This window comes from Antechinus flavipes, chromosome 2 (genome assembly GCF_016432865.1).
Source record: "Antechinus flavipes isolate AdamAnt ecotype Samford, QLD, Australia chromosome 2, AdamAnt_v2, whole genome shotgun sequence".
Classification (NCBI taxonomy): Eukaryota; Metazoa; Chordata; class Mammalia; order Dasyuromorphia; family Dasyuridae; genus Antechinus; species Antechinus flavipes.
The window spans coordinates 1,826,107-1,840,706 of record NC_067399.1 but is presented as its reverse complement, the minus strand read 5'-3'; the positions used below and the strand labels follow the sequence as shown (position 1 = coordinate 1,840,706).

The 14,600-nt window shown below is 41.1% G+C and overlaps 1 protein-coding gene across 1 annotated transcript in view; it reads left to right on the top strand.

The window, feature by feature from the left end:
• The window catches only part of LOC127547265 (protein FAM228B-like), a 47,997-nt gene that overhangs the window by 12,803 nt on the left and 20,594 nt on the right, over window positions 1-14,600 (top strand). The window contains exons 2-3 of the mRNA XM_051974064.1: window positions 4,205-4,314; window positions 4,782-4,850. Of these exons, the coding sequence (XP_051830024.1) occupies window positions 4,228-4,314; window positions 4,782-4,850 (156 nt within the window). The 5' untranslated portion in view covers window positions 4,205-4,227. The remainder of the gene's footprint in view (window positions 1-4,204; window positions 4,315-4,781; window positions 4,851-14,600) is intronic.

The window sequence follows — 14,600 nt, the reverse complement described above, 5'->3', positions numbered from 1 at the left end:
CTAATAGGGATCATGTCACTTCCTGCCATTTAGCCTAAGGTCTGACTTCCATCTCATAGACTTTTGGAGAAATCTTCACCTGGACCCATTCGGGGATGTACAAAGATAGTCAACAAATATTTATTAAGTCCTACCACATGCTAGTGATGTGACTGGCAGGGAAAGATTTTTAAAAGAGAGAGAGAGAAGAAAGTGTTTTAAATACTAGATGTCCAGATGTCACAAACTCCTGAAAACCAAAACCAACGCTCTGCACTTGGGCAGCTTTCCCTACTCCTGTCCCATCCTCACAGCCAGTGACCACGGATCCTGTCCCAGAAAGGTGGGGTCCACACCAACAATGGCAAAACAGCTTCCCCTGAAGAAGGGTGTTTGCTAGGCCCTAGTTATGCTAAGTGATCAATGAGCCTTGGAGGAAAAAATGACTGGGTCTCCTCCAAAAAGATTTACTATGCTACAGGCAGGAATGGGACTTAATATTGGGGGGAACCGTTAGGTGATGGAGAAGGTCAGCAGGTTTCAAAGCTGCTGGGCTCCCCTCACCTTAGTGGAGGAGTAGGGAAGAATGTTGGGGTGTGCAGTTCTTAACTTTCGGCAAGAAAGCAGTTAAGGGTTTCAAGCACCAAAATGGTGTGACTGATGGAAGCAGATGATGTGCTTTGGTAAAAAGTAGCTTTATTTAGGAGAGATTGCAGAAAAAATGAGGAGATTCACCAGGAAAGGTGAATGTGAAGTAGAGCGGGAGAGCGCTAGCAAGGAGAGGGATTTTGGTAATTAATGATGGGAATGACAGTTATCCAGTAGAAAGTTGGGGCATGCCTTTGGCTTGCAGGCAAATCCTAAAAGGGATTCAGCACCCTAAAAGTGTTAGCTGTGAGGAGAGACCTCAGAAGGCGGAGTGGGGTTAGGAGAGAGGGGAGAGGAAGGCAAAGAAACCACAGAGAGTCATGGAGGATGGACAGCAGCAAAGGTGACACGGGCCATAAGCAGATTTATAGGGAACATTTTACTTCGGGAACGTATCTGGGATTTCTGAGCGAACACGGCTGGACTGTTCACGGTCCCACCAAGGCTGGGACCATGAAACCAAACCAGGCTCTACCAGAACCCTTTCCTTGCTAGCCCAGGGAACAATCTGCCAACCACAGGCTCACACTGACAACTTAACCTCCGACCTTCCTAAAGTCAGAGATGAGACCTGTACCAGCAGAGAGCAATTAACCTCAATTAATCAGACACTTTGGAGGAGGGGAAAAGGCCAGTGGGCGTCTGGAATGAGCTCAGGAAGGATGCTTGGTAACAAGCCAGGAAAGGGGGGATGGACAGGCAGGAGAGGGGACTCTCCCCAGGTGAAGGAACAAAGGGTTCAAGTGTGTTCTTTAGGGTCCCGCTGGGGGCTTGCTCCTGGGGCCCCAGCCAAGGGGCTCTCCAAGCCAGAGCTTTTGCCTGCTGGACTCTGGCCAAATGAAATGCCCATCTAAAGAGCCCCAAACAGTCTGGCTGAGCAGCGGGCAATGCCCCAGAACACCCCAGATTTGGGCATCTTCTCCTGTGCTTGCACCCAGGGGGTTGTGGTCAGTACACAGGCTGCACCCCGGTTCTGGGCACTTCACCAGTAACACTGAGACCTTTCTCCAAGTTAAATCTTGTGGCCCAAGAACGGCAGACAACAAGCCTTTCAGTGCTTCCTGTATTCCAGGCGCCATGCTAAGCATAAAGGCAGCCTCTGCCCCCCAGGAGGAGGTAGTCAGCCTGGAAATGAAGTTCCACTTGCCTGGGTCCCCTCTCTCTGAGTTGTGTCCAGGGTAGCAAGTCCTGGTTCCAGATGTGTTTGGGCTTCAGCACCAAGTGTTGGGTCCGGTCAAGTGAAGAACTGATCGTGGCCACTCTCTTTGGCGAAAGGCAGGTTTATTTAGGAGAGGAGGTGACAGAATGAAGGGGTGCAGTGGACACCGGGATGGCAAATATGAAATAGAGCTGGGGAGCACAGAGAGGAAAGGGTGCTAACAGTGGAAAGCAGGTCCCCGGGGGACTCGAGATAAACCAGGAGCAGGGAGCCCTGTAAGGTGGAGCCACAGAGAAGTTAGCACCTAAGAGAGTTGGGGAGGGGGGAAGACACTGTGGAGGATGGAAGAGGGGGGAGGAGACACCATGGGGGAAGGGGAGAGGAAAAGGACACCGTGCTGGGGGGGGGGGTTAACCCAAAGGGTTCAGCGAAGGTGGCGATGGATTTATAGGGGAAGTTCAATCTCATGGGTTTGACCCAACTAAGTTTCTGAGGGCTTCCACAGGGCTGGAGGGCGGCTGCTTGCCTTGGGGGGGATGGAGGGGTTCCCTCAGACCCCTGTTCTGGCCACACCTACCAGGCTCAGCTGTTCCCTGGGCAGGAATGGGTGCACCCAGACTTGCTCTGCTCTGGGAGCTGACAGCCTGTCCAGGGGCGCTCCCCTTCCTTCCCCACTCCTGTTAGAAGGCAGGCTCCCTGGGGCCCGGCACACAGTAGGTGCTTCGGAAATACTTCCTGAATGGTGGGTTAGGAAATCCGAGGGATGGGACCGTGTCTTGGCTCTTTTGGCCGAGAGCTGAGCGGACGGATCCCCATCAGCAGACTCTTGTACCCCTGCCCCGGCCCTTCTGACTTGCTCTTCCACTGCTCGGAACCCTGCACCCTCTGCCGCGAGGACTGATGGAAGGCCTTATGGAAGGCTTTCTTGATCTCCTTAGGGTTGGGGGTCGCCCCTTCCCCCCACTTCTCGGCCGTGTCGCGGCGGCGGTCACTCGTGTGAGACGCAGCCCCAGGCCGCCCCAGCCGCGGCCGCTGGTTTCCGATCCCGTGGGATCCGCTTTGGGACCGCGATTCCAGCTTTGGTTCTGGGCCATCCTGCTGCTTTTTCTCTATTTACTCCCTTGGGCGAAAGTCACTTTTCTGAGCAGCCCCAAGGCCCCTCCTTGCCGCACTGGCGAACTCCCCAGCGTCAGCCCTTCTTGCAGCTCTGTGGTTGCCTTTGAACCCGGAGCGGGCGTTGGGAGGTCCACCCCCAGATATGATGCCGGCCGCTATTTGTCATAACTGGGATCCTTCAGCCCTTCTCAGTGCAGACCCCGCCTGGGAGCAGGGTCGGGAGGAGCTGGGGTCGGGGCGGAGGCGGCGGGAAGACTCCAGTCTTGCCCTTTTGGGGAATGGTGCTCCTGGCAAAAGGACCAGAGACTAAAAATCTGCCAATGGGCAGACTTCAAACAGTCCCTGGCAAATAGGTGGTGGAAGTGGGAAAGGGCTAACCACTTATTAAGCACCTACTGTGTGCCAGGCACTTTGGGAAGCATTTTATTTTAATTATAGCCTTTTATTTACAAGATATATGCATGGGTAAATTTTCTACACTGATCCTTCCAAAAACTTCTGTTCCAACTTTTCCTCTCCTTCCTCCCACCCCCTCCCCCAGATGGCAGGTAGAACCATATATGTTAAAGTATGTGTTAAATACAATATATGTATACATATTTATACAGTCATCTTGTTGCACAAGGAAAATCGGATTTAGAAATAAGATAAAAATAATCTGGGAAGGAAAATAAAAATGCAAGCAAATAATAGTAAGAGTGAAAATGCTGTTATGGTCCACACTTATTTCCCACAGTTCTCTCTCAGGTTATATATACGGCTTTCTTCATTACTGAACAATTGGAACTGGTTTGAATCATCTCACTGTTGGAGAGGGCCACGTCCATCAGAATTGATCCTCATATACTATTGTTGTTGAAGGGTAAAATGATCTCCTGGTCCTGCTCATTTCCCTCGGCATCAGTTCATGTTGCTCTCTCCAGGCCTCTCTGAAATCCTCCTGCTGGTCATTTCTTGCAGAACAATAATATCCCATAACATTCATAGACCACAATTGATTCAGCCATTCTCCACTGATGGACATCCACTCAGTCTCCAGTTTCTGGCCACTACAAACAGGGCTGCCACTAACATTTTGGCACCTGTGGGTCCCTTCCTTTCTTTCTGGGAAGCATTTTATAAAGATTATCCCATTTGATCCTCACCACAGCTTGGGGAGGTGAATGCTCTTGGGAAACGGAGGCAAACCATGCAAGGTCACTTAGCTAGGAAGCACACAAGGCTGGACTTGAACTCTCGGCAAGTGGAAGTCCTCCCTTATCACAGGAGATTTGGGACCAGAATTCTGAATCTCCTTTCCAGGGTTCCTGCTCTTGGTGGCCGCCATGAATCAGGAAGTGAACCTTGAGGACACTCCTACGCAAAGAAGCTCCAGAGAGTGCACTGAGGCCGAGGAGGTGTCCTTTGTGGAGGTAAGAGGCTGCGACCCAGGAGGTCTCCCCCTCACCCCTTCACTGCATCCTCCACTGCTGCCAATCACATGATCTGACCAAACCTTTGCCAGCCCTGGAAGAGACCTCACAGGCACCTGGGGAGGTGCCTGTTCCACACCCTGAGGCCAAGGTTGTGAAAGGTCCACTGACCCAGACTCTCCATCCTGCTGTGGTTCAGGACCCCTCCCCAACCACCGCAGACGCATGGCCCCAATTGTCCAGCTCTGTCTGCGTTTGCCAAATCAGTCTCCTAGACATTTCTGGGTGTCCCAAATCAGAGACATCTGACAGAAGAATACCAGGGACCAGGGGCTTCAATGGTCTGTCCAAGGTCACATGGGACATAGGAGGGGGAGCCAGAATCTGAATCCGCACCCAACAGCTGCCCCTCCTCCCAGCCCACGATGGCTCTGTCACCCTTTGTCAGGGTGTCCCTTCTGTTGCAGAACTTGGCCAAGGAGGACATCGATGCTGCTGTGGAGATCATCCTGTGCCGAGAAAGCTACATCATAGAGGTGAGTGACCGCTGTGGGGCTTCCCCCGAGTCTCCTGGCTAGATGATCCTGGACTAGTCACCGCATTTCTGAGTAAAGTTCAGAGGGAACTTTACCTTGGGCCAGCCCTGGACATGTCCTAATATCTTCTCTCCCTTGAAGTATTTCTAGTTGACTCTTGTGAGATCTTGACTGTGGTTCCTTGGTACTTAAAATCTATTTTTTCCTGGCTGCTTGTATTTGTCTTTGACTCATTAATGCTCATTTTCACCTGTATTTCCTGAAGTTTTCAGTTTAGGGTCCTTTTAAGGGAGGTGAGAATTGGATTCTTTATAGTTTCATTTTGTAGATCTGAGCAGTTCCCTTTGATGATTTCCTGAATATGGCTTTCAGGTTTTTTATTTGGTCCTTGATTTTTAATCTGTTTCTCCTGTGGCTATTTCACAAATCTATTTTTTTTTTTTGGATACTTAAATACATCTCAAATTTTTGGTCTTTGGAGTTACTGAATTCCCACTGTTCTGTTCTATTTTTCAGGGGTGACCCCATTAAGTGGGTGATGTTTTCTGCTTCCCAAATCATTCCTTCCCAGCCCAACTATCATAGTCTTACTATTAGACTGCTCCTCAACACCTCCCTGCCCACAATTAACACAAGTAGAACTTTTTCTCCTTTGTGTGAGTTGAATTAATTATCTGCAGATAAACTTCCACACAAACTAAATTTGCTTGAAATGATATGTTTTTCTTTCTCCATTCTTTTAACCTTTTCTTCCATAGCCCAGGAAATAATTAAATTTAAGAGTTACCTTTGGAGGAGAATTGATGCCAAGATGATGGACTAAAGGCAGGGTCTCACCTGAGGTTTCCCAATTTCCCCTCCAAATGACAGTGCTTCAAGTCAAAGTCTGGAATGGCAGAGCCAATACAAAGTCAAAAAGAAACATTTTTTCCAACCCAAGACGACTTAGAAGGTCAAAAGGAAAGGTCTCATTTGCTGGGGTGAGAGTAGAGCACAGTCCAGCATGGGCTTTGGGGGCCAGACAAATGGTCAGAAAAGGATTGCAAGTGACCCTTTTGCTGGCACTAGGTGCAGGATTCTGTTGCATTGCCTATATGTGGCTCCAGGTCACAGTCCTGGGGTCAATTGGACTAACACAGACCAGGACAGCAGTGACTACATTTTCACCTAGATTAGACCAGCTTAGAAGAAAGAAACTGCAGCATGAAAAATCTGAAGATTGGAATAGTACCTCCCTCTATGCCAGGGGCAGAGCCCAAGTTTTAAAAATCAAGAAAGAGGCTGTAAAAATGAGCAAACAAGAACCTGAACATAGAAAGTTACTGTAGTTACCAGGAAGATCAAGACACAAACTCAGAAGATGATAAAAAAAAAAAAGTTATTTGGAAAGCCTCAAAGAAAAATATGAATTGGACACAAGCCCAAAAAAAGAATTCCTGGAAGAGATCAAAAAGGATTTTTTAAATTGGTAGAGGAAAATTTGGGAAAAGAAATCAGAGTATTATAAAAAGAGAGTTAATAGCTTGGTAAAAGCTGAAGAAATACACTGAATACACTGAAGAAAAAAACTCCTTAAAAAGCAGAACTGGCCAAATGAGGAAAGAGATACAAGAGCTCATTAAAGAAAACAATTACTCAAAAATTATAATTGTACAGGTAGAAGCCATTGACTTCATAAGACCTCTAGAAACAATAAAACAAAAGAATGAAAATTAGGAGGGGGTTCTGGATACAGAGCAAGATGGCAAAGTGAATCAAGTAAACTGTTTGAGCTCTTCCAGTTTCCTTTGAAAACCACATGAAACTAAGCCTTTGAACTGAGTTTGATGGAATGAAACCACTCTCTAGCTCAAGATAGACTGGAAGGATTTCAGGAAAGGTCAGTCTCCCTGGAGTGAAAGGGGTGCTTAGCCCACCTTAGACAGGATCTGAGAAAGCCACTGAGAGGGTCATCATCACAGCAAATCAGCAACTGAGATCCATAGTCCTGGCTAAGTAGTGGAGTGGACCAGAGGGGCAGGTTCCAGTCCCAGCATAGAAGGACAGCTCAAAAAACTAATTGTTTTCCTTGAGAGGGCAGGTAGGACTACCCCTGTTGTGAGTAAAACACCCAAGACAAGGGATCCTCTCTGCATTAAGGCTCAGGACTGCAAACAAGAAGCTTGGGCCAGTACCCCCTGTGCCAAATCACAAAATAGGAAAAGAAGAAAAAAAAGAAAATGAACAAGAAAGATAAAATAATCCAAATCACAGAATGCTACTGTACTGCTAGGGGAGACCAAAACTCCAACTCAGACATGGATAAAATACCCACATGAGAAATCTCAAAGTAAGATAAGAATTGGTCTCAAGCCCAAAGAGCTTCTTAAAAGTGCTCATAAAAGATTTCAAAAGGCAAATAAGAGAGGTAGAAGAAAAACTGGGAAAAGAAATGAGAAGTATGCAAGAGAGATTCAATAACTCGGAAAAAGAAGAAAAAGAACTGAAGAAAACAATTCCTTTAAAAAGTACAATAGACCAAATGCAAAAAAAAAAAAAATACACTAAAGAAAATTGACACTTTGAATAGTAGAATTAGTCAAATGAAAAAGACATACAAAAACTAACTGAAAAAAATTACACATTAAAAACTACAAGCAGGCAATTGGCCAATGACTCTATGAGACATCAAGAATCAATCAAACATACTAAGAAAAAATGGGAAGAAATGGAAGAAAAACAGCCAACCTGGAAAATAAATCCAGGAGAGACAATTTAAAAATTGTTGGTCTACCTGAAGGCAGTGACCAAAAAAAGAGCCTGGATAGCATTGTTCAGTGCCCTGATATACTAGAACCAGAAGGGTAAATAGTCATTGAAATAATTCAATGATTTCACAAGGAAAACCCCAAAAAGCATTGTTGTAAAACTCCAGAACTATAATCTCAAGCTAAAAATATTGCAAGCAGTCAGACAAAAACAATTCAAGTATTGAGGAACTACAGTAAGGATTACACAGGATCTGGCAGTGTTTACAATAAAGGATTGGAGGGCCTGGAATACCATATTCTGGAAGGCAAAGAACTTGGGGTAACAACCAAGAATTAACTACCCAGTGAGACTGACCATCACCTTTCAGGGAAGGAGATGATCTTCAGTAAGTAAGAGGCTTTCAGTAACTTCTATTGAAAAAAACAACAACAACAACAACAGGACTAAACAGGAAATTTGATCTTCAAACAGGACTTAAGAAGCAAAGAAAGGTAAACAGAGAAAAATATGTATATTATTTAAAGGTTAAACTCTATATATTCCTAGGTGGGAAAATGATATCTGTAATTCTTGAGAACTGTATCTGTTATTGGAATAGTTAAAAGGGGCATACATGGATGGAGGGTGTGAATATGAATGGACTCTGATATGATCAAAGAAAAAGTGGGTAGGAATAAGAAAAAGATTGCATTGGGAGAAGAGGAAATAGGACAATTAGAACACATGAAGAGGCACAAAAGACCTATTACAATAGAGGGGGGAGAAAGGAGGGGGATGAGCATTGTTTGAAGCTTAATTTCATCAAATTTGGCTCAAAAAGAGAATAACACGATCACTCAGTTGGGTATAGAACTTTCTTACGTATAAGGAAATAGGAGAAAAAAGTAGGAAAGAAAAGGGACTGGCTGGATAGAAGGGAGGGCAGAGACAATAGAAGAAACTGGTGTTAGAAGGGAGGAGGGGTGATAGAAGGGAGGGCAGGATGGTTAGAAACAAAACACTACTAAGGAGGGGCAGGGTGGGAAAAATAACAAAAGTATATACAGGGGAGAAAATAGGATAGAGGGGAAATATACAGGGGTAATCATAACTGTGAATGTGAATGGGATGAACTCTCCTATAGAAAGGAAGTGAATAGCAGAATGGATTAAAAAAACAAAATCCTATAATATGTTGTTTACAAGAAACATATTTAAAACAGAGAGATAGATACAGAGTAAGGGTAAAAGGCTGGAGCAGAACTGGTTATGCTTCAGCTGAAGCCCCCCCCCCCCAAAAAAAAAAAAAAAGCAGGGGTAGCAATTCTGATCTCAGATAAAGCAAAAGTAAAAATATATCTAATTAAAAGAAATAAGGGAGGAAATGACATCTTATTAAATGGTGCCATAGACAATGAAGTAGTGATTATACTAAATATATATGCACCAAATGGTGCATCCAACTTTAAGAAAAGTTAAGCCAATTACAGGAAGAAATCAATAGCAAAATTATACTAGTGGGGGACCTCAACCCTGCCCACTCAGAATTAGATGAATATAACCACAAAATAAACAAAGAAACGTAAGAAGGTTAATAGAATCTTAAAAAATTTAAATATAATAGACCTTTGGAGAAAACTGAATAGGGACAGAAAGGAATATATCTTTTTCTCAGCAGCATCTGGCATCTACACAAAAAATTGACCATGTATTAGGGCATAAACACTTCATAATCAAATGCAGAAGGGCAGAACTTGTAATTGCTTCTTTTTCAGACCATGATGCAATAAAATTACATTAAATAAAGGGCCAGAGAAAATAGATTAAAAACCAACTGGAAATTAAATGACCTAATTCTAACAAATGAATGGATCAAAAAACAAATGATGAAAACAATAATTTCATCTAAGAGAATAAAAATAATAAGACAACAAAACCTATGAGAGGCAGGCAAAGCAGTTCTTAAGGGAAATTTTATATCTCTAAATAGTTATGTGAATAAAATAGAGAAAGATCAATGAATTTGGCATGCAACTAAAAAAGCTAAAAAAAAGAACAAATTAAAAATCCCAATTATATACCAAATTAGGAATTCTGAAACTCAAAGGAGAGATTAATAAAACTGAAATTTAAAAAACTATTGAACTAATAAAACTAAGAGTTGTCTTTATGAAAAAATCAACAAAATAGATAAACATTTGGCTAATTAGAAAAAGAAAAGAAAAAAAAATACATTATCAGAATCAAAAAGGGGTGAATTTACTACCAATGAAGAAGAAATTAAAGCCATAATTAGGAGCTATTTTCCCAGTTGTATGCCAACAAATCTAACAATCTCATTGAAATGAATGAATATCTACAAAAATATAAATTGCCCAGATTAAAAGAAGAGGAAATAAATTATTTAAATAATTCCATTTTTTAAAAAAGAAATTGAACAAATCATCAATGAACTCCCTAAGAAAAAATCTCCATGGTCAGATGGATTTCCAAGTGAATTCTACCAAACATTTAAAGAACAATTAATTCCGATACTATGTAAATTATTTGGAAAAACAGATAAAGAAGGAGTCTTGACAAATTCCTTCGATAACACATATATGGTATTGATATCTAGACCAGGAAGATCCAAAAATAGAGAAAGAAAATTACATACCAATCTCCCTAATGAGTGATTGATGAAAAAATGTTAAGTTGTTGCATAACAACTTATCAGCATGGTAATATACTATAATCAAGTGGGATTTATATGAGGAATGCAGGGCTGGTTCAGTATCAGGAAATCTTGTCATAATTAACCATATCAATGACAAAATTAACAGAATTCACATGATAATTTCAATAGATGCAGAAAAAGCTCTTGACAAAATACAGTACCTAATCCTACTAACATCAGAGAACTCATTAAGCAGCATTTATCTAAAACCATCAGCCAGCATTACTAACAAGGGGGAGAAGCTGGACACATTGGTAATAAGATCAAGGATGAAACTAGGATGCCCATTATCACCATTGTTATTCAATATCGTACTAAAAATGTTGACTTTAGCAATAAGAAAAAAATAAAGGTATCAGAATAGGCAATGAGATAAAATTATCACTCTTTGAAGATGATATGATGGTATACTTAAAGAATCCTATAGAATCATCCAAAAACCCACTTGAAACAATTAACAGCTTTAACAAAATTGCAGGATAATAAACTCACACAAACATCAACATTTTTACATATTACTAACAAAGCCCAGCAGCAAGAGATAGAAAGACAATTTTCATTTAAGATAACTATAGACAAAATCAAATATTTGGGTGTCTACCTGTCAAGACAAACCCAGAAATTATATGAACACTATAACAAAACACTTTAAACACAAAATCAGACATAAACAATTGGAAAAATGTCAATTGGTCATGATAGGCCAAGCCAATGTAATAAAAATGACAATTCTACCTAAATTTATCTATTTGTTCAGTGCCATACCAATCAAACTGCCCAAAAATTATTTTATAGAGATAGAAAAAAATAACAAAATTCATCTGAAAAAAAGCTAAATAATATCAAGGGAATTAATGAAAAAATAAATAAAAAAGACAGTGGTCTAGCAGTGTCAGATCTAAAACTATTATAAAGTAGCCGTCATCAAAAACATTTGGTACCTACTATCAATAGAGTGGTGGATTAGTGGAATAAGTTAAATATACATGACACAATAATCAATGATTATAGTAGTCTAGAATTTGATAAACACCTAAACTCAAGCTTTGGGGATAAGAATTCACTATTTCACAAAAATTGCTGGGAATACTGGAAAATGTCAGAAAGTTGGCATAGACCTACATCTCACACCGCATGCCAAAATAAGATCAAAATGGGTACATGATATGGGCATAAAGAATGATACCATAAGCAAATTAAGAGAGCAAGGGATAACTATCAGATCTTGGAGAAGAAAGGAATTTATGACTAAAGAAGAATTAGAGAACATTTTGAAATGCAGAATGGTCAACTTTGCTTACATTACATTAAAAAGATTTTGCACAAATAAGAATAAGAGAAGTTCAAAGCTGGGGAAAATTTTCTGTAGCCTAAGGAAGGGTTCATTCAAATTTACAAGAATATTAATCATTACCCAATTGATAAATAGTCAAAGAATATGAACATACAATTTTCAGATGAAGTATTAAAGTCATTTAAGCCATCTATAAGCATATGAAAAAATGCTTGGTTAGAGAAATGATTAGAGAAATGCAAATTAAAACAACTCTGAGGTACTATTCAGATTGGCTCATACCTCTCAGATTGGCTAAGATGACAGGAAAAGATAATAAATGGTGTAGGGGTGAAAACTGGGACACTAATGCATTGTTGGTGGAGTTGTGAACTCACCCAACCATTCTGGAGAGAAATTTGGAACTGTGCCCAAAGCACTATCAAACTGTGCATATTCTTTGACCCAACAGTGCCATTACTGGTCTGTAACCCAAGGAAATTGTAAAGAAGGGAAAAGGACCCACATGTGCAAAAATGTTTGTAGCAGTTCTTTTTGTGCTGGCAAAGAGTTGGAAAATGATGAGATGCCCATCAACTGGGGAATGGATGAATAAGGTGTGGTATATGATGATAATGGAATATTATTGTTGTATAAAAATGATGAACAAGGCGACTTTAGAAAGCCCTGGAAAGATTTACATGAACTGATGCTGAGTGAAACAAGCAGAATCAGGAATACAGTGTCCACAGGAACAAGAAGATTGTGCAATGATCAACTAGGAAAGTCTTGGTGGTTCTCAACAGTTCAGTGATTCAAGGCAATCCCAATAAACTTTGGATGGAAAATGCCTTCTGCACCGAGAGAGAACTATGGACACTTTATATTTTGAATCCTCTCTCATGTTCTTTTGGGCACATGACGATGCTTTTCTTATTTTATATTTAAGTTTAAAATCAGTAAAAGGATTGATAATGAAGGGGATGTCCCTCAGTTGGGGTATGGCTAACAAGTTGTGGTATGTGATTGCTGTTGAGCTTGTTTCCACAGTTGAAAAGTTTCAGTCACACAGCCTTTGAGCATGCTTAATGAGCCTCATATATATTAACTTCTCCCTTACAGAGGAAACATCCACTATTTTTGAACATATGATGATGTGGCAAGGGCAGGGGGGGACATGGATACATATCAAGGAGTGCCTGTAGGGAGCATGTCATGAAATACTAGATTTTGGAAGGGTCTCTCCAGTGGAAATTCTGAGGAAGCAGAGCAAGATTATGGACTATAACTACTGATTCTGATCTCTATAGACTGTATTGTGAACCCTAGAAGAGGTATGATACCCACTTCTTGCAAAAACCATAATAAAGTTTTCCTGTACTCCGAGAATCTGGGTATGAAGTTTTCATTTCTAACAACTAGTGCATAGTCCAGGAAATCTCAGGTACAAGGGACCCCAAGAGTCTGAAAGAGTGAGCTGGCAAACACAGAGCCGGAAGATTAGAATGGAGCTCTGAACCATGCAAGCTAGTGCACCAGACAAGGTGTGAAAAGGGTCAGGATTTGTGTCAGGCCCCAAAATAGTACTTTGTTGGCTCAGATCTTAAACTCTAAGAGGGCATCTAGTTAGGATAGGGACAAGGAACAATAAAAAACAGATACCTGAGAGGAATACGAGAAACCCCACTGATATTCCTCCAGTAAGCCCCCCTGGAGGATGGTAGAAAATTGGGGATGCAGAGTGTCAAGCTGAGGAAAAGAGGGAAAATGTTATGATGCCCACTTCTTGCAAGGAACACATAAAGCCTTCCTTCACTCTAAGAATTTGGGCCTGAAGTTTTTTTTCAAACAACTGTGATGGGAAATTGTTATTAGAAATAATGAGCAGGATGATTTCAGAAAAACCTGAGAAGATGTCTATGAACTGATGCAAAGTGAAGTGAGCAGAATTAGGAGAACACTGCACAAAGTAACAGCAGTGTTGTATGATGCTTAATTGTGAATGACTCGGATGTTCTCAGGAATTCAATGATTCAAGACAATTCTGAAGGACTCATGAAAATTGCCCTCAACCTCCAGAGAAAGATCTGATGGAGTCTAAATGCAGATCCAAGCATACTTTTTTTTTTTTATTTTTCCTGGTTTTTTTTTTTTGTTGTTGTTGTTTGTTTGTTTGTTTTGTGGGGAGTGTCTGTGGGTTGTTTTTGAAATGTTTTGCATGACTGCACATAGATAATCTATATCTAATTGTCTTCTCAAGGAGGGGGGAGGGAAAGAATGTCAATCTTAAAATTTAGCAAAATAAGAAAGTATTTTGATATGTAATGAGAATCATTTTCAGGCCCTTATCTTTACCTTTGGAGTTCAATTTAAGCCTCTTAATTGTTAAAAAGCAAGCAACATGGGTCACTGGGGATTATGTAGTCAAAAGACTTTGGGGATACTGGCTGTGCTATGTTTCCTCATCACCAATAAAATAAAGGAGTTAAACTGTTTGAGATCCAGCTTTACATCTATGATCTTAAATATTATTTCACTTCTCAGACTATTCTTCCAGTCTTTTATAAAGTATTTGCTTTTGTATTTCAATTACCCTCACACTAGATAAGACTTAAAACCCTACTATGTTCTTATCACTTCCGTTTAGAACATAAATGTTGGTGATTCTTTATTCCTTACTTGTATTACTTGTTCGCCACTTTCACTTCCTTATTCAATTTGCAAAAAAATTACTGCTAAATTCTGAATTTCTCAGGAAGAAAGAATTTCTGATCTCATAGAAGAGAATCTTTCTTCATTCTTTCTCAGGATGCAATATGTTAAATTTTCAGGGCTTTTAGTGTTAGAATGTCTATTAATTTCTCTGATTTCTGTCATAGCACATCTCAACCATGTCGCTTTCATTTTTTAAATCACTGTTGATTTAAGTCCTTTTGAGTATGTAAGTTGCTTCTTGGCTGCTTGAAGGATTTTTTCTTTGGTACTACAGTTTGAGAACTTTAAATTTTGGAGTTAAACTTCAGGTTTCTCTC